This window comes from Giraffa tippelskirchi, chromosome 9, assembly GCF_054371585.1.
Source record: "Giraffa tippelskirchi isolate mGirTip1 chromosome 9, T2T-mGirTip1v1.2.pri, whole genome shotgun sequence".
NCBI lineage: Eukaryota > Metazoa > Chordata > Mammalia > Artiodactyla > Giraffidae > Giraffa > Giraffa tippelskirchi.
This window is the reverse complement of record NC_137283.1, coordinates 9,956,752-9,977,298: the sequence shown is the minus strand read 5'-3', so window position 1 is coordinate 9,977,298 and position 20,547 is coordinate 9,956,752. Positions and strand designations below refer to the sequence as shown.

General features: G+C 40.5%; 1 protein-coding gene and 1 long non-coding RNA gene across 33 annotated transcripts in view; one reads left to right on the top strand and one right to left on the bottom strand.

The window, feature by feature from the left end:
• Positions 1 to 20,547, bottom strand: part of LRRFIP2 (LRR binding FLII interacting protein 2) — a 116,932-nt gene that overhangs the window by 72,852 nt on the left and 23,533 nt on the right. For all 32 annotated transcript variants that reach the window (XR_014064604.1, XM_081527296.1, XM_081527301.1 and 29 more), the window contains one exon: positions 17,470 to 17,613. Coding sequence is in view for 31 of the 32 variants with exons in the window: in XM_081527296.1 (XP_081383422.1) it covers positions 17,470 to 17,559 (90 nt within the window). In the remaining variant the exon portion in view is untranslated. The remainder of the gene's footprint in view (positions 1 to 17,469; positions 17,614 to 20,547) is intronic.
• On the top strand, positions 10,651 to 14,355 carry LOC145520586 (uncharacterized). Its single transcript, XR_014064612.1, has 2 exons — positions 10,651 to 14,154; positions 14,226 to 14,355. It is a non-coding gene; the product is annotated as an uncharacterized LOC145520586 (long non-coding RNA).

Sequence of the window (20,547 nt, the reverse complement as noted above, 5' to 3'; positions counted from 1 at the left end):
ACTGTGGAATTATGTTAGAAATCAATATCAAAAACATTTGAAATTAACCCACATATTTCCAAGTGCAATGTGACATTTACCAAGAGAGATCTTTGACTTAGCCACTGAAAGCCTCAATAAAGTTACAAGACTGGAAAAACACAGAGCATGACTGCAAAGAAAGCATTTAAATGAGAAATTAGTATCAAAATGAGAACTTACAGACAAAGATACTTTAAAAAACCCATGTATATAGAAATTAAATGTCCACTTAAATGATGAGTGTATATAAGAAGTCATAACAAATAAAGTTAGAAAATATGTGTAATAGAATAAAAATGAAAAGAGAATTTATCAGAATTTGTTGCATGCAGCTAATGCTGCTCAATGCAACTAAATATGAAATTTTAAATAAGGTATGAAAACAAATAATAGATCCTAGCATAAAATTTTGTAAGATTTGAATAAAACCTATACTTTAGTTAATAATACTGGGAAGTGAAGTGAAAGTCACTCAGTCGTGTCTGACTCTTTGCGATCCCATGGACTATACAGTCCATGGAATTCTCCAGGCCAGAATAATGGAGTGGGTAGCCTTTCCATTCTCCAGGGGATCGTCCCAGCCCAGGCAGGTCTCCAGGATTGCAGGCGGATTCTTTACCAGCTGAACCATAAGGGAAGCCCAAACAATACTGTATCATATGTTAATTTCGTGTTTGTTTGTTTACAACAGTATTTCTTTATATTCTCAGAATTGGATTAGAAGTTTCAAGTCTCATTCAAAATTTTTTTTAAAAAATCACTAAAATAATAAGCTTTCTAGACCTTTAGCCCTAATACTAGATATACTGATACATGTTTAAACAGTCAAATTACATGTATACAAACCACCCTTCAAAGTGCAACAGCAGCACCTTTCCCTCAGGATACAATTGGGTCAAAGAGCTACCACAGATTAGTATTAACCCACTCTCACAGACACAAAATAAAAAAGATAAAACAATAAAGGACCACAAGGATTGAACTAAGTTCAAAACAAAAGGTTGATTAATAAAAATTAAACATAGAATCACCACTTGACCCAATAATTCCACTTCTGGGTACATACACAAAAGAACTCAAAGTAGAGACTCAAAGAGAGATTCACACACCAAATGTTCATAGCATTATTACTCATAAGAGCCAAAAGGTATAAACAACCCAAATGTCCATCAGCAGATGAATGGATACAGAAAATGTGCATACATTTTCCACACAATAGAATATTATGTATCCTTTAAACAGCAGGAAGCTCTGACTATATGCAACAACTCTGATGAATTTTGAAGACACTGTTGAGTGAAATAAGCCAGACACAAAAGGACAAATATTACATGCTTCTGCTTATCTCAAGTTCCTAACACAGTCCAACGCCACAGGGACAGAAAGTAGAACAGTGGTGTTCAGTGTGGGAAGGAGGGGATGGGAGCTGTTATTTTAATGGGTACAGAGTTTCACTAAGGATGCTGAAAAAATTCTGAGCATGGACAGTGGTCATGACTCCACAGCAGTTTAAATGTACTTAATGTCACTGAATTGTATACTTGAAGATGATCAAAATGATTGGCTTTATGTTATGTTTATTTTACTACAAAAAAAGATTAGTTAATTTAAAAGTTAGCATAAGACATGAGTGAAATCAGAAGTATTCAGGAGCCTAAATCATTGAAGTATCTGTATGGTCTTTAGGCTGATATGACCCAAACTTTTAAGTAAGGTTAATGGGAAAATTCAGGAAGTGGAAACTCAGGTTCAGAAATTACCTGTAAATCTAGGAAGCACTGGACCACGTTTCTAAACATGAAGGTCATTCCAAGGAAGACAGTTGGGAAATAATGGTCAAGCTCTGGCAACATATCAGGACCCGATTCAAAATGTACTAATTCTGTAAAGGGGGGACCCTCACCTTTGCTCTTAATATTTATAAAACTGAACGGTGCTTTGAGAATGATCTTCATAGAATCAAAACTCAAACTTTCAAGATGACAGAAAAGATGAGACCTCACACTAATATTACTACCATCATTTGGGCACTTAGCAAAGCTAGGTGGTTATTTTCCTTTAATTCACAAAGTAACCCCTTGAGGTACAGAAAGATGAAGTAATTTGCTTAATATCCCCTGGCCAGCAATATCTGGAACTGAGATCCAGATCCTAAGAATCTGATTCCAGTTCACGCTCTTAACTATGTTGCCACAACTTTTATCTTTATATCCCAAGTATAAGAACATATCCTTAGGCAAATAATAAAAGTTTACTTTGGATGAATTATCCTATGATTTTCAATTTAGCATAGAGTCTCTCTTTTCTGTGAAAATGTACTATTCTGGTTCTCTTTTTTCTTTGACCAGGACTTGACACCAAATGTAGTCAATCTTCTTTTGTTACACACAGCCTCTCCTCTCTCGTTTTTTTACTCCCCATTTTCAACTATCGACCAGTGAGAATGACTCACATCTTACACCTCTGACCAAAATCAAGGCCTACATTTCTAACTGGTGGATCTCTTGTCATGCACTAAGAGTGGACAAAAGCAACCTCATCCCCATGAATACTCTATGCTTCCCTATTTTTCAATCTCCAGAAGTGGAACCCTTGTTGAAACTCAGCCTCAGGGACTCCTACTTCTTAATCAAACTTTCTTTACACTATTCCTTGAATCCAACCTTTAATTTTCCTTCCAAGCAGGCCCTTAACACTTTCATCTATGATGCTAATTCTAACTTCACTTTCTCCGTTCCCACTCTCCTCCTATCCCTGCTATTCCACATTACACACTGTTAAATTCACCAAGAACTGACTCATCGGAAAAGACCCTGATGCTGGGAAAGATTGAAGGCAGGAGGGGAAGGGGACGACAGAGGATGACATGGCTGGATGGCGTCACTGACTCAATGGACATGAGTTTGAGCGAGCTCCGGGAGATGGAGACAGACAGGGAAGCCTGGCGTGCTGCTGTCCGTGGGGTCACAAAGAATCGGACACGACTAAGCGACTGAACAAACTAAATGCACCAATACCCAAAAGCATCCCTACACTGTTACAATGTTAAATTTGGATTCTGTTACTGCTTAGCCAAATAAACACAGGCAAATGGGCTAAAATGAACTCAGTGTGGCTCCCACTGGCATCCCAAATCAGAAACTCAACCAAGGCCAATCCTATTCTAAGTATCTGTCCTGTGGGTCTACAAGTAAAGCAGGATCTATCCCACCCACGGAACAGTGCCCTGTTTCCTTGGAATATAACCCACATGTCAAATTTCACTGCAAACTATTCTAGGAGGAACAAAGTTATATTCATTTAAAACAACAGTTTGAATCCATCATCCTAAGAGTCAAAGGCAGGAGTTCATTATACAGGTATATAACAAGGTAAATATATGTATAGACATGTAAAGTTATATAACAATGTACATAAAAAACACAGATGGACGTGTCTATATGCATAGATACACACGACCTGCCTACTATGATGCGAAGTCCACCCTCCCCAGGCACCCTGCCTCAACTATCCGATCTCTCTCCTGCCTGCACTCTCCCCCTCTATTGATTTGTCCTCATTCTAAGTAGGTTAAAAGTCTCTCCTATCTTTAATAAACAAGTGGGGAGTTCCCTGGTGGCCTAGTAGTGAGGATTACGGGCTTTCACTGTCACGGCCCCGGTTCAGCCTCTGGTTGGGGAACTGAGATCCCATAAGCTGTGCGGCCAACAGACAAACCATCCCATCCTGGTTCGATTCTGTCTCATCTTCTCTTGGAGATGGAGAGGGCTAACTATTCTCTCACCTCCCTCCTCACTCTCTTAAAATGACTGCTTTCTGGCTTCTGCCCAAATCATTTCAGAGAAACTGCTCATGCCAAAGTCACTCATGACCTCTGATTACCAAACCCAGTAGAATTTTTCTCTTATCTTGCTTGTTCTTTTTGGATTTCCCGTATCAACGCCACTCAGTTCCTTCCAAAACACTCCTCTCTGGGCTTTCTGCAATGCTACTCTCTCCTGGTTTTCCTCTTGACTCCTTGATCTGTCTTCTTCAGAATCCTACATGGGCTACCTCCTGAAACTTCAATGTAACCAAAGCTTCCAGACTTCATCTCACTCTCTTCACCCTATGTCCACCCTAAGTTCTCTCCCTGGGTGATAGTGAGAGTCTGCAAATCTCTGCATCCAACACAGACTTTTCTCTCTCAGTCCTGACCCAACTGGCTGTTAAACACTGAGCTGTCCCACTGGAACCTCAGATTCAAAGCATCACAAACGGAATTTATCATCTTTCCCTTAAAGTCCCTCTTCCTCTTTATATCCCCATCAGTGGTCCCATTACCCCTAAAACTGAAACAAAGGATCACCGGAAGGCTCCTCTCTGTTTTTAGCCTCCATCCACACCCAGTCACTATATCTCAGCTATCTACTCCCATCAAGATTCTCTATCATTTCTTCAATCCAAATTTCCCTCTCCTTTTTCACTATCACTGCCTGAATTCAGACTCTCATCACCTCTCCCAAGATGACAACAAAGCCTCCTAACTCATTTTCTCCCTACCAGTTGCTCTATATTGTGGCTAACTCTGGAAAAGGGTTACCCTTCAATGGCTCCCCCCAGCTGCCCAAATAAACTGTAAACTCCTCAGCACACAAATCCCGTCCTGATCAGCCTCTCTGGTCTCTCCAACATTAGCTCCCACTCCCCTCAACCTCTCTTCAGCCAAACCAAGCTGTTATTCTGGCAATTTCCCACATGTTCTAGTTGTTTCACATCCCCATGCCTGAGAACACTTAGAAAGTGACACAAAAACCCAAACACAAAAAACATAAAATAATACTGTTTATAATGATATGTGTTAGAACTTTTAGAAGAGGAGCAGGAAGGCTACCTCAAGATTCTACTATAGTGGCTCCCTGTTGGGGTAAGAGAAGCAGAACTAGGACTAGGGACGAAATAAAAAGGGCCCTAAACTTGGTTTACGATGTCTTCTCCCTTCCTTCTTATCTTTTCAGGAAAAGGTCTGAAATAACTGTCCCAAAAGGATAGCATCATTTACTGTAGACTCATGGGTACTTACATTATTACTAAAATCTTTCTGCATTCAACCTTTTTCAAAAAGAACAGAAAATGAAAACACATTCAAACACCTTTACAAGAACAGAAACCTCTAGCTTTTGAAACTTTTGTCCCACTATCATATGGGACAGTTTTAAAGGGAGGCAAATTCAAATTTCATCATTAGATGTAAATGTACTGAATGGAGCCAAATGTAGAATTGCCAGCCTGCATGTACATCCATAATACAAAATCCACACAACTGGCATGAGAAAGAAAAATAAAGTGTGTGTTTGTCCCTCAGCTATGTCCAACTCTTTGCGACCCCAGGAAGCCTGCTAAGCTTCTCTGTCCATGGGATTTCCCAGGTAGGAATACTGGAATGGGTTACCATTTCCTTCTCCAGGGGATCTTCCTGACCCAAGGATCAAACCTGGGTCTCCTACATTGCAGGTAGATTCTTTACTGTCTGAGTTATTTACGCCTTTACAGACTACACTTTAATTTCAAGAAATCTGAAATACAAAATTATACAAAGTGAAACTGTCAAGGAAAATGACTAATTCAGGTAGCCAGGTCTCAAGAGTTTACTGTGTTTAATTTTGTTTATTCTTCCATGACACTCATGCCAAAAGAACACTGAAAGACAAGCTGAGACATAATATTTATTGTGTTGCTATGGTTTCCAAATTAACAAATAAAAATCATTACTCAACTTCCTAGCAACTTCCCTTTAGTAGAAAATCTTGGGTACCATTTTTCTTAATTTGATCTTACAATATTAACTTTTTTTTTTTTTAAGCTTTTGGTAGTTGAAAACCAACTATATAAACTTTCCTGAGCATAAATAACAATATTAGATAAAATATAGGGAATTTTAATCCAATTTCTTTTGATGTATAACAACTGTATCCTCCTTTTATTCAGAAATCTTCTGACAGCAAAATATTCTTTCAGAATGAGAGAAGAAATTTAAGATTACAGACTTTATTACTGAGGTTTGAATACAATCTAATAAATAGATAGCACAGGAAAGCTGAAACTTTGGCTCAGCAATGACATGTCTTGCCAAAGGAAAATGTGATTCACAGTCCCAGCAGAAATACTTTCTGTGTGTGTTGGGGGCTGGGGGTGGGGGTTGCTAGTAATGGCTTTATATTTAGGATAATGATACTGTGCTATCTGAATTTTTTTCTCCAAATGCCTATAAATCACAGGAATGGTGAAGATAATCACAATGAATTTTATACCAAACATATTTTAGTCACAGTGACACAAAACTTCAGGCTCAGTTGCTGCTGCTGCTGCTGCTGCTAAGTTGCTTCAGTCGTGTCCGACTCTGTGCGACCCCATAGACGGCAGCCCAACAGGCTGCCCCCGTCCCTGGGATTCTCCAGGCAAGAACGCTGGAGTGGGTTGCCATTTCCTTTTCCAGTGCATGGAAGGGAAAAGTGAAAGTGAAGTCGCTCAGTCGTGACCGACTCTTAGCGACCCCATGGACTGTAGCCTACCAGGCTCCTCCATCCATGGGATTTTCCAGGCAAGAGGACTGGAGTGGATTGCTAGGCTCAGTAATCCTCCCTTAATTCTGCTTAGAGGGATAACTCCAGGAACAGTGAGACATCAAGAGTAACGTTGGCCATCACAGAGCCAGGGCTTTGGACTGCAGGGGGAGGGGTGCCCCAATCACATTGCCCCCCTTCCTTTGCCTTAATTTCAGTGGGCAAATGGGAAAAAACATGAAGACAAGTGCATTCATGCACTAATGCCACTGGAAAGATTCCTAAATGACTAAAAATGACAACTCTTTCAAAGCATTTGTCTAATAAAAACATTAAGTACAGGACTTCCCTGGTGGTCCAGTGGTGAAAGAATCCGCCTGCCAATGCAGAGGAAATGAGTTCCATCCCTGGTCTGGGGAGATCCCACATGCCACGGAGCAACTCACCCCGTGTGCGCCACACTTGCTGACACCCGTGCACCTGGAGCCCGTGCTTTGCAACAAGGGAAGCCATCATAGTGAGAAGCCCGCACCCCGCCGAGAGCAGCTCCTGCTCGCTGCAATCAGAGAAAGCCTGAGCAGCAACAAAGTTCCAGCACAGCAAAAAATAAAACAAAAAACCGGTGAACACAAAGCAGCAGAATGTTTTAAGAAAACCCTTAACTGGGTAGAAATGGAAAGAAAGGCATTCATTGTTCATTAACTCTGAAAAGTTAACTCATATTTCATAATCTTGTGTACCATCACTGAGCGTATTAAAGGTATTTTAAAGAAGAGTAATTGTGCCTTCTGTGGAGTTAACTTTTCAGACAAATCCAATTCGCACAGAACAATCTGAACCAAACACAAAAGGATGATCAAAGAAAGCGTCAACCTTAGGACGACTCGGAGTTCTTTAGGGCTCTGCCCGAGGAGTGACTATCCTCAACTCTACACTTTCTCTCTAGACAGTCTCATCCACAACTCGTGATTTCAGTCACCGTCTACACGCACACAAGTCTCGGATGTGCATGCGGAGCCCAGACCTCTCCTTTGAGCTCCTGACCCAAACCCCCAAACTGCTTCTTCAAAATCTCCACAGACACATTAAATACCACACCGCCTAACAGAAATTTACGGTCTTCCCTCTGCAAACGTCCTCCCCACACTAACGCTGCCTACCATGCGACCGGATGCACAGCCCCAAGCCTCCCCTCTCTGCCACCCAACCGCTGCCACTCACTGAGCATCTTCTCTGTCTCCATTCCAGCCATCTCCCCTCATCCTCACAGTCGTCACTTCAGGCCAGCCCACCGCTGGCTCTCATGACTCATCTCCCTGCAACCACGAAGGTCTCTTTCTGGTATTATTAATAATAGCAACTCCAACCCACAGGAAAGCCATCTTTTGAAGGCACAAATCTGATCACGTCATACCCCTACACAAAATCCTTCATTTTTCCCCTTTGCTCTTTAGAACGCAGACCAAAATCATACCAGGGTTCTCAACCTAAGCCTTACTGACATTTGAACCAGAGAACTGTTTCTTGTAGGGGGCTGTCCTGTGCACTGCAGCATTTTTAGCAATATCCCTGACCTCTCCCCACAAATGCCAGTAGTGACAGGCAAAACTATCCTCATACGTTGCCCACTGTCTTCTGTGGGACAGAGTCACTCGCTGTTGAGAACCACCAGCCTACCTGATCTGGCTCCCGCCTGCCTCTCCGGCTGCTCTCCTCCGTGGTCCGAGTCAACAGTGATATCCCGGGGGCACGACAGGTAAGAGTGTAGGAGCCCGAGGGCACTTGTCAGCCCAACCCCTTTCTAGCTATGTGACCTTGAGCCAGTTACCTCACTTATCCATGCCTTGGGTTCATCATGGATAGAATGAGAAGAGCAGACCACCCCACAGAGCTATCAAGAGAATTAAGTCTGTTTAAAGGGCTTAGAACAGTGCCTGGTACATAGCTAGAGCTCAGCAAAAGTTAGCTGTTGCTATTCCTTGAATTCTCCATATCTTTCAGCCTCAGAAGCTTGTCCCATGTTCTTCCCTCTGACTGTAAAGCTCCTCCTGGAATCTGACAGCTCCTCCTAAATCATTCTACTCCTCCTTCAAAACTCAACTGAAAGGGTGCTTCCTCAGGGAAGCCCTCCCAAAGCCATCAAACATGTCAAGTCTTCCATCACACACTCTTCAATAAAATCATTTACTGTTCACTCGAAGCACTTAGTACGGCTGTAAATAAATATATTATTCAGTTCAGTTCAGTTCAGTTCAGTCGCTCAGTCGTGTCCGACTCTCTGCGGCCCCATGAACTGCAGCACGCCAGGTCTCCCTGTCCATCACCAACTCCCGGAGTCTACCCAAACCCATGTTCATCGAGTTGGTGATGCCATCCAACCATCTCATCCTCTGTCGTCCCCTTCTCCTCCTGCCCCCAATCCTACCCAGCATTAGGGTCTTTTCCAATGAGTCAACCCTTCGCATGAGGTGGCCAAAGGATTGGAGTTTCAGCTTCAACATCAGACCTTCCAATGAACACCCAGGATTGATCTCTTTTAGGATGGATTGATTGGATCTCCTTGCAGTCCAAAGGACTCTCAAGAGTCTTCTCCAACACCACAGTTCAAAAGCATCAATTCTTCGGCGCTCAGCTTTCTTCACCGTCCAGCTCTCACATCCATACATGACCACTGGAAAAACCATAGCCTTGACTAGACGGACTTTTGTGGGCAAAGTAATGTCTCTGCTTTTAAATATGCTATCTAGGTTGGCCATAACCTTCCTGCCAAGGAGTAAGCGTCTTTTAATTTCATGGCTGCAATCACCATCAGCAATGATTCTGGAGCCCCAAAAAATAAAGTCAGATACTGTTTCCACTGTTTCCCCATCTATTTCCCATGGAGTGATGGGACCAGATGCCATGATCTTAGCTTTCTGAACGTTGAGCTTTAAGCCAACTTTTTCACTCTCCTCCTTCACCTTCATCAAGAGGCTCTTTAGTTCTTCTTCACTTTCTGCCATAAGGGTGGTGTCATCCGCATATCTGAGGTTATTGATATTTCTTCCGGCAATCTTGATTCCAGCTTGTGTTTCTTCCAGCCCAGCGTTTCTCATGATGTACTCTGCATATAAGTTAAATAAGCAGGGTGACAATATACAGCCTTGACGGACTCCTTTTCCTATTTGGAACCAGTCTGTTGTTCCATGTCCAGTTCTAACTGTTGCTTCCTGACCTGCATACAGGTTTCTCAAGAGACAGGTCAGATGGCCTGGTATTCCCATCTCTTTCAGAATTTTCCACAGTTTATTGTGATCCACACAGTCAAAGGCTTTGGCATAGTCAATAAAGCAGAAATAGATGTTTTTCTGGAACTCTCTTGCTTTTTTGATGATCCAGCGGATATTGGCAATTTGATCTCTGGTTCCTCTGCCTTTTCTAAAACCAGCTTGAACATCTGGAAGTTCACGGTTCACACATTGCTGAAGCCTGGCTTGGAGAATTTTGAGCATTACTTTACTAGCATGTGAGATGAGTGCAATTGTGCGGTAGTTTGAGCATTCTTTGGCATTGCCTTTCTTTGGGATTGGAACGAAAACTGACCTTTTCCAGTCCTGTGGCCACTGCTGAGTTTTCCAAATTTGCTGGCATATCGAGTGTAGCACTTTCACAGCATCACCTTTGAGGATTTGAAATAGCTCAACTGGAATTCCATCACCTCCACTAGCTTTGTTCGTAGTGATGCTTTCTAAGGCCCACTTCACTTCACATTCCAGGATGTCTGGCTCTAGGTGAGTGATCACACCATCATGATTATCTAGGTCGTGAAGATCTTTTTTGTACAGTTCTTCTGTGTATTCTTGCCACCTCTTCTTAATATCTTCTGCTTCTGTTAGGTCCATACCATTTCTGTCCTTTATTGAGCCCATCTTTGCATGAAATGTTCCTTTGGTATCTCTAATTTTCTTGAAGAGATCTCTAGTCTTTCCCAATCTGTTGTTTTCCTCTATTTCTTTGCACTGATCGCTGAGGAAGGCTTTCTTATCTCTCCTTGCTATTCTTTGGAACTCTGCATTCAGATGGGAATATCTTTCCTTTTCTCCTTTGCTTTTCACTTCTCTTCTCTTCCCAGCTATCTGTAAGGCCTCCTCAGACAGCCATTTTGCTTTTTTGCATTTCTTTTCCATGGGGATTTTCTTGATCCCTGTCTCTTGTACAATGTCACGAACCTCTGTCCATAGTTCATCAGGCACTCTGTCTATCAGGTCTAGTCCCTTAAATCTATTTCTCACTTCCACTGTATACTCATAAGGGATTTGATCTAGGTCATACCTGAATGGTCTAGTGGTTTTCCCTACTTTCTTCAATTTAAGTCTGAACGTTTGCTCAATTTTAAGAACGCCACTGGTTGTGACATACACTGACAACCACAGCTTTCAAGACAGAAATTACAATATTAAATGCAGACATTAATTTTAGGGTCAATTTTTTCCTCTAGCATCTGAGTTCTATAAGGGACATGACCATGTTAGACCTGTCCATCCCATGTCCTTACCTAACACAGTACCTACAAGAGTAGATGCCCAATAAACATTTACTAAATGAATGACATTCAAAATTCATGCTTCTAAAAAAACTCACTTTATTCTTAAATGAAAAATGGTATTAATATCCATAATCATTACTGATTATGGAAATTCTTTGCATTTTAAAAAACTGCTATCCTTGACAAAAGTTTTTTTATCCTTAATTCAACATTGCCTAAAAATGAACAGATTTTACTAGAACAAAACAGCAAAACAACCATGAGAAAATCATTAGCTCTATCAAGCGATCGTGGCTGTTATTCCATAAAACAGCAACACTGGACAGTATTTTTTAAACTAAGCACAGTTCTTCCCTTTGTAGCCTTCTTTTCAGGCTGCTAATCCATAATCAAATTTCTGGTTCTCATTACTAGATGGCTGGAATCTACCATTTTAGGCAGCAAAATAATAAAACCCAACCAACTGTCCATCAACAGATGAATAGATAAAGAAAATGCAATACATACATACAATGGACTATCATTTATCCATAGAAGAAGGAATTAAGTTCTTTAAAACGGAAGAAAAAGAGGAATGAAGTTCTGACACTTGCTACAACATGGATGAATCGTGAAGACATTATGCTAAGGCATTAAGCCAGAAACAAGAGGACAAATATTGTATAATTCCAGTTATATGAAATATCTAGAATTAGACAAATTCAAAGGGACATAAAGTAAATTAGAGGTTACCAGGAGCTGAAAGAGAGAGCAAAGGAGTTATTGCTTAATGGTTACAGAACTTCTGTCTGGGGTGATGAAAAGATTTTTGAAATAGGCAGTGGTGATGGTTACACATATTTTGACCACAGCTTAAAAATTAGTCCTGTAAAAACCATTGAATGGTATGCTTCAAATGAGTGAATTACATGTTATGTGAATTATATCTCAATAAAGCTAGTGTTAAAAAAAAATGAAATCCAAAAGTTCTAGCAGCGACAAATGGTAAACAGCCATAGAGTTTCCTTTTGTCCTTACTATTACAAATAGGTTTGCACACAGAATATGCTTATATGCAAACTCTGCTCAACATGACAGTCTCCACACATTTCATTTGCTAGACTCTAATTCCTATAAAAGATCAGTTTCTATGCTTGTCATTGATTCTTTGTTTTTTATTTTGTACTTGGCTGTGTCGGGTCTCAGTTGTGGCATGAGGGATCTTTGATCTTTGTTGTGCTTGTAGGATCTTTTGTTTTTTTAAGTTGCAGCACATGTGAACACTTAGTTGTGGCATATGGGATCCAGTTCCCTGACCAGGGATGAAACCCCAGGCCCCCTGCATTGGGAGTGCAGAGTCTTAGCCCCTGGACCGCCAGGGAAGTCACTGTCAATGATTCTTTAGATTTAAGAGAATTGTGCAAGATGAGTATGCATTTTGAGGGGGTCCTGAATCTCAAAAGAAATCACAGAATTTTAGAACCAGAAAGACTTTCAGATCATCAGGTTCAAAAATAAGCAACATTCTGATGACTTTCATTTGAAGGGAAGTGCAGAAAACATGTTTTCTTCATCATTTCAGCTCTACAACAAGGAAAGGAGTAATATTCCAGGCTTCAGTGATGCCATAATCAGACTGCCTGCAGACCCTTCAAGACCCTTCTACTTCTCAGAGAAATGCTCACCGTAACACTCACGAAACTGACTGGGGTAAGGCGGCATAACTGGCTTCCATCCTTCCCTGTCCCCCTCCCTTTCAGAGGCTAGCTGCCTAAGGGTCCCCAGTTTGATACACTCTGTGCTTTTAGGTAATTTTCACTGACAGTCAACTCCAACTGCATTTTCCCCAAACCCGTGGGACACTCAAAGTCACACAAACAAGGAAGGTAACAAGCATGTGGATGGGCCTTCTGACACCCCAGAGAACCTGCTGGGACCTCCCCCAACACCTGCTCTCACGAGCGCCGTGACAGACGTGCCCTCCCGAGAGCGCGGCAGCACACCTGCCACAGCGCGGCAGGACTCCTCCTTCACAGAGCAGTCTCCAAACATTTCAGCAGTTTCACAACTCTGTACAGGTTTTACAGGAGAAAAAGAATCCTGGAGATAGACGGTGATGACGGCTGCACACGTGACTGTACTGAAACCCACAGAACTGCACACTTAAAAATGGTTACAGTGATTCACGTCAATGTATGGCAAAACAAATACAATACTGTAAAGTTAAAAAATAGAAAATAAACTAATTAAAAAAAAAGAAAAATGGTTATAGTGGTCAATTTTATAACAAGTTTTTAAACGCACTCAGTTCCACATGTTAGCACACAAATTATTCAGTGTGCAGAACACAATCATGCCCCTTTTTCCTCTTCTCCTCCTTCCCTCTAGTTGTCTGATTTGGTGCCAACTGAGAAGCATGGAAACTCGAGAGAAAGTACGCAGGAGGAAAAAGAAGCTATTTTTGTTTATTTATGGCATGCCCTATCTACCTCAAAAAGCAATTTGAAGTGAGAAAAGACAAATTAAACTCTTAAGATTAAACTTTAAAAAAAAGATTAAGCTATTTGTCATTTTTAGTTGTTACGAGGGTTCTGTTAGTTTTTATTCCTAACCCAAGGCATTTTTGTGTGTGTGAAAGGATGATCCTATCAGAGAAAATAAAGATTTGGGACTATCTATGAATGTCAACTGTCCATTGTACGAATGGACAATAGAGAACTGGCTATGAAAACTTGAAAGAGAAAAAAGAATCACAAAGGATATATGAAAGAATTAGTAAGACTGCTAAACCTATTTCCTCTCAAGTTTCACAACAATTGCATCACACATTAGGCACTCATTCTTGCAAACACAGTCTTGAATCTTAAAAGTAAAAACTAGTCCTTATAAGTTCCAGGTTTAAGCTGACCAGATCATTAGAGTTGGAATATTCATGTTCAGAGTTCGAAAGACAGAAATGAAAACTAGGCATAGTGGCCTCTTAAACTTTTTATAAAAATAATTATTGTAACTTTAAATATAATAACTGGATTAAACTTAGTTATTTCATAGCAAAGTAATAAGGTACAGGGAGGAAACAACCTGTAAGTATAAAAAAACTGATCATCCAAGATGGGTTCTTCTGTGTACTTTGCTTCATGGTTCCGTGACTGGCCTAGGAAGGAGTATGTTGTATATCTGTATGAGTGTGTGCACATGCGTGTGTATCTGTGTGTATGTGCATTTAAACACAAATTTATAAGCTCACCCTCATAGATTCAGATTTAGCAAGTATGGGGTAAGGCTGGTAATCTGTACACTGAAAAAGCAACTTGAGAGATTCTGATGATCAACCATGTTTTAGAGTACCTATTTTAAATACGTTTTTTGCAAAAGAATATTTTACTTCTCACTTCCTATTTCAACTTATTAAGAAGCAACAAAATAGCCTACTGCAAGTCTAACACTATGGTAAAGTTTACATGCACTATTTAAATATGACAACAGTTCTATAATACAGGAGGCCTCTATTATTCCCATTTTACAGTTGAAGAAACTGAAGTCCACAGTAGTTACTTAACAAGATTACTTAACTAGCAATGAGTACAGCCAGAATTCAAAGCCATGCTTGTAACTCTCCAAAGCCCAGCTCTTCTGGAAGTAGTATGACATGGAAGAATGAACAATAGCTTTAAGAGCTGAGTTTGAGTCTCGGTTTTGATCCCTTTCAGACATTAATTGCTCAGTTTCATCCGTTTCCTCATTGGTAACTAAGGCTAATAACAACATCTATCCTGGGCTTACCTGGCGGCTCATTGGTAAAGAATCTGCCTGTCAATGCAGGAGATAAGAGTTCAATCCCTGATCAGGGAAGACCCCACATACTGTGGAGCAACTAAGCCTATGTGCCACAACTTTTAAGCCTGTGCTCCAGACCCTGCAAGCCGCAACTACTGAGCCCACGTGCCGCAACTACTTAAGTCTGCATGCCCCAGAGCCTGTGCTCTGCAACAAGAGCCACCACCACGAGGAGCCCATGCACCGCAACTAGAGAGCAGCCCCCACTCGCTACAACTAGAGAAAAAGCCCTCGCAGCAACAAAGACCCAGCACAGTCAAAAATAAATTTAAAAAAAAAATTTTTTTTTTAAATGAAGAGTGTCTGTCCACTTGAAATGGCAGCCTTTTAAAAAAAATGTCTATCCTAACTTACAGGGTTATTTTGAGAATCAAGATGTGATTTAAAATCATGAAAAGCTACAGAAAAACAACCTGTTAATGGAGAAGATGGAGAACACTAAAAACGGCATGGCACGGACTTCATTTGAATTTGTTATCTGAATCCAAGTTCTGCTATTTCCAAGCTGGGTGACCTTAGAGAAGTTACTTGTCTTTTCTGTGCAATCATTTCTTCATCTGTAAAATGGAGACTATTACAGAACCAATTTCAGAATTTTGTGGAGATAATACGAATTCAGTTCAGTCGCTCAGTCATGTCCGACTCTTTGCGACCCCATGGACTGCAGCACACCAGGCCTCCCTGTCCATCGTCAGCTCCCGGAGCTTACTCAAACTCATGTCCATTGAGTCGGTGATGCCATCCAGCCATCTCCTCCTCTGCCATCCCCTTCTCCTCTTGCCCTCAATCTTCCCCAGCATCAGGGTCTTTTCAAATGAGTCAGCTCTTCGCATCAGGTGGCCAAAGCATTGGAGTTTCTGCTTCAGCATCAGTCCTCCCAATGAATATTCAGGACTGATTTCCTTTAGGATGGACTGGTTGGATCTCCTTGCGGTCCAAGGGACTCTCAAGAGTCTTCTCCAACACCACAGTTCAAAAGCATCAATTCTTCGGCACTCAGCTTTCTTTATAGTCCAACTCTCACATCCATACATGACTACTGGAAAAACGATAGCCTTGACTAGACAGACCTTTGTTGGCAAAGTAATGTCTCTGCTTTTTAATATGCTGTCTAGGTGGGTCATAACTTTCCTTCCAAGGAGTAAGTGGCTTTTAATTTCATGGCTGCAGTCACCATCTGCAGTGATTTTAGAGCCCCCCAAAATAGAGTTTATTTTAAATTCTTGGAAAAGTATTTGTCACATAGTAAGCACTCAAGGGTTAGATGCTTGAATGATACCCAATTTTGTAAATGAAGCATCATATCCAAAAAAAGAGTTAAAATACCTAGTGACAGTACAAAAAGAGCCTACAACATACTGGGATTTCCTCCCCTTATAGAAATCCAGGTATGTAAATCCCTCCAATTTTGGGATCAAAAATTCTGAGTAGTTTCAATTTTCAACTAAACTATGTGGCTTCCAAAATATTTCATTCAGGTAAATTCTTAAGATCACTGTAAAGTGTTAGCCAATGGTTCATTTTTAGATATCTTTTTCCTTTTTATCTAAAACTATCTCACCAATTTTTAAAAATAATTTTGTTACAGTATTACCACAGTTCTGTCAACCAGATTTTAGAGAACTTCCTCTGCTTCAAATATCCTCCTACAAAATTTGACTTTTAATTCAAAAGCTGAGTAGCTTACAAAAGGAAAAACGTAACAATGAGCTAAATCCAAAACAAGACTGTGTGATATGTCAAAAGGAAACAGCACTAGTTTTACATGAGTTATTTACTAAGAATAACAAAGAGGAAGTGATGAGGGAACAGTTCGCACCCAAAGAATACAATCTGAAAATGCTCTAAGTGCTTCTTCTACCAGGTTAGTATATACCGTCAGGTCTGCAACTGCAGACAGGGTGTGAAACAAAGTTGGCTCCTCACTGAGAAATCACAGCTGGGAGTTATCTGAAATGTTCAATATGCAACAGGAAATGCTGCCAGAGATCTAATAGGTGACACCCCTTTCCTTTTTGTCCTTTTTCCTGAGTTGTCAACAAACCAAAACAAAAATGCTCCAGAAGCTCTCTTTGCCAGCTAAAAGTTAAACACAAAAATTCCACTGCAGTTATTTCAAAAACTGCTAAGATGCTGAATCTGAGCAGACACCAAATAAGGACTGTGTCTGTCAACAATTATACAGTGCTTCCTGGAATATATTAACTGTAGAGCCCAAATGAGCATTTCTATAATCGAGCTATCATACCTTCAACATTCTAATTACCTTAAGCTTCAATAATGAAGATTATAAATTTCAAAACATTAGGACAAGTCCCTGGAGGTCAACTAAACCACAAAAACAAAATGAAAAATTAATTTTAGATAACTTGAATAAATACCCAAGGAAAGAGATCGTAACTGCATTTTATTCTAATACAATATTTTAGAGGCTGTATTTAACATCTAATTCACAGTAAACATTCGGAAACTAGCTCAGTGAATGAATCTCTGTATTTCTCCCCCCAGCATCTTTACAACATTCTCTTTTGTACATCTCAGTGGTGAGGGGTTTTCTAGACATACCTCTCTGGCAATGCTACTCAAAGCTTCATCTTCTGCAGAAAATCGGTCTTTCACAGGTGTCCTTTTCCTTCCAGAACCAGGAGTCCCCATCTTGTCTTCTAAATAGTCTTTAAACAATGAAATGTGACTTCACTGTTTTCAGTCCTGAAATAAAAAAGAAACAGAATAATTTAGGATGTTTCACTTTATATAGTTTTAATACTCACTCATACTTTTAAAAATGAGAAATTATATTTATGTGTCAATTACTGAAATTAGTCACCACTTTGTCTTCCACTATCAGTTTTTTCCCAATAAATTTTAGAATATTTAAATTTATACTAATTACTAAACCTCCTATGCTTTTCACCATATTATCCACAACAATCTATGAGAACATATTATATTAGCTTCAGAAAACTTCAAACAGCAATAATTTTACTTACAGTTTAAAATTACTAGAGCTATTTCTAAAATCTATTTCCATTCTAGAGAGAAAAAAACATTTCACAGAAGTCATTCAGCCTAAAACTTTGAGAGCACATATTCAAGAAAGTTTAATATACAGAGCCTTAAAGCTACAAAGGCAAGTTGGCTTTTAGTGTAAATCAAGAAACAATTTCACTTAAACCACTGTTACTGTGTAGTTGCTAAGTTATGACCAACTCTGCAACCCCACGGACTATAGCCTGCCAGGTTCCTCTGTCGATGGGATTTTACAGGCAGAAATACTGGAGTGGGTTGCCATTTCCTTCTCCAGGAGATACTCCCGACCCAGAGATCGAACCTGCGCCTCCTGCATTGGCAGGTGGATTCTTTACCACTGAGCCACCAGGGAAGTTAACACATTAAAAAAAAAAATGTTTATTATTCTGCAGTTAGCAATAAACAACAACGTCTGTTGTTCAGTCTTTAAGTCGGGTCCAACTCTTTGCGATCTCGTGGACTGCAGCATGCCAGGCTTCCCTGTCCTTCACTTTCTCCTGGAGTTTGCTCAAACTCATGTTCATTGAGTCAGTAACAACTATCTAGCCATCTCATCCTCTGCCACCTCCTTTCCCTTTTGCCTTCAATCTTTCCCAGCATCAGGGTCTTTTCCAATGAGTTGGCTCCTTGCATCAGGTGGCCAAAGTATTGGAGTTTCAGCATCAGTCCTTTCAATGAATATTTAAGGTTGATTTCCTTCAGGATTGACTGGCTTGATCTCCCTGCTGTCCAAGGGACTCTCAGGAGTCTTCCCCAGTACCATAATTCAAAAGCATCAATTCTTCAGTGCTCAGCCTCCTTTATGGTCCAACTCTCACATCTGTACATGACTACTGGAAAAATCATAGTTTTGACTATACGGACCTTTGTCAGCAAGATGATGTCTCTGCTTTTCAATACATTGCCTACATTTGTCATAGCTTTCCTTCCAAAGAGCAAGCGTCTTTTAATTCTGTGGCTGCAGTCACTGTCTGCAGTGATTCTGGAGCCCAAGAAAATAAAGTCTGTCACTGTTTCCAATTTTTCCCCTTCTATTTGCCATGAAGTGATGGGACCAGATGCCATGATCTTAGTTTTCTGAATGTTGAGTTTTAGGCCAGCTTTTCCACTTTTGCCCTTCATGGATCACAGTCTTGTTGTGGCAAAGGGGCTTGCGTAACTCAATGAAACTATGAGCCATGCCGTGCAGGGCCACCCAAGACGGATGGATCACAGTTGAGAGTTCTGACAAAATGTGGTCAACTGGAGGAGAAAATGGCAAACCACTCCAGTGTTTTTGGCTTGAGAACCCCATGAACAGTATGACAACCAACAACGTCTAGGGCAACAAATCCTGAATGCCTGCTATTGCCAGGTAGGTACTATGGGAGGTATTAAAAATACAGTGATGACACCGAGGAGACCGGAATTGAAAGAGACACGTGTATCCCAATGTTCGTCGCAGCACTGTTTACAATAGCCAGGACATGGAAGCAACCTAGATGTCCATTGGCAGATGAATGGATAAGAAAGCTGTGGTATATATACACAATGGAGTATTACTAAGCTCTTAAAAAGAATGCATTTGAATCAGTTCTAATGAGGTGGATGAAACTGGAGCCTATTATACAAAGCGAAGTAAGTCAGAAAAACACCAATACAATATATTAATGCATATATATGGAATTTAGAAAGATAGTAATGATGACCCTATATGCAAGACAGCAAAAGAGACACAGATGTAAAGAACAGACTGTTGGACGCTGTGGGAGAAGGCAAGGGTGGGATGATTTCAGAGAATAGCATTGAAACACGTATATTATCATATGTGAAACAGATTGCCAGTCCAGGTTCAATGTATGAGACAGGGTGCTCAGGGCTGGGGGCACTGTGATGACCCTGAGCGATGGAATGGGGAGGAAGGTGGGAGGGAGGATCAGGATGGGGAACACATGTACACCCATGGCTGATCTATGTGAATGTATGGCAAAAACTACCACAATATTGTAAAGTAATTAGCCTCCAATTAAAATAAAAAAATAAAAAACATTAAGAAAAAAGAAAAAAAAATACAGTGATGAACAAAACAGCGATGAGATAGGCCAATGACTAAGAATATATCTATGGGTCTATTATTATTGTTATTATAAAATAGATGTATTTTTACAAAGGAGAGAAGAAAAAAGTCATCTGCTAGGATTAAATAACAAGGATGATAAAGACCATCTAACCTTTCTAGCACATGGTATTTGACATTAAAGACACTAGTGAGAGAATGCATCCCAAATTACATGACTCCTTTCCTATACACATTCCTGGGCATGTAGCTCTTTAAATGAAATATCCATTAGTTTTTCCCTAGCTTTAACAAAATAAACTGGGCGAGGGACTTCCCTGGTGGTTCAGTGGTTAAGAATCAGCCTTCTAATGCAGAGGACGCAACTTTGATCCCTGGTTGGAGAACTGGGATCCCACATGCCATGGAGCAACTAAGCTCGTGAGCCACAACTACTGAAGCCCACATGGCATAACTAGGCAGGCCGTGCACAGCAGTGAAAGATCCTGCATGCTGCAACTAAGACCCGACACAGGCAAACACAACAAATAATAAATAAATAAACCGGCAAAATTTCA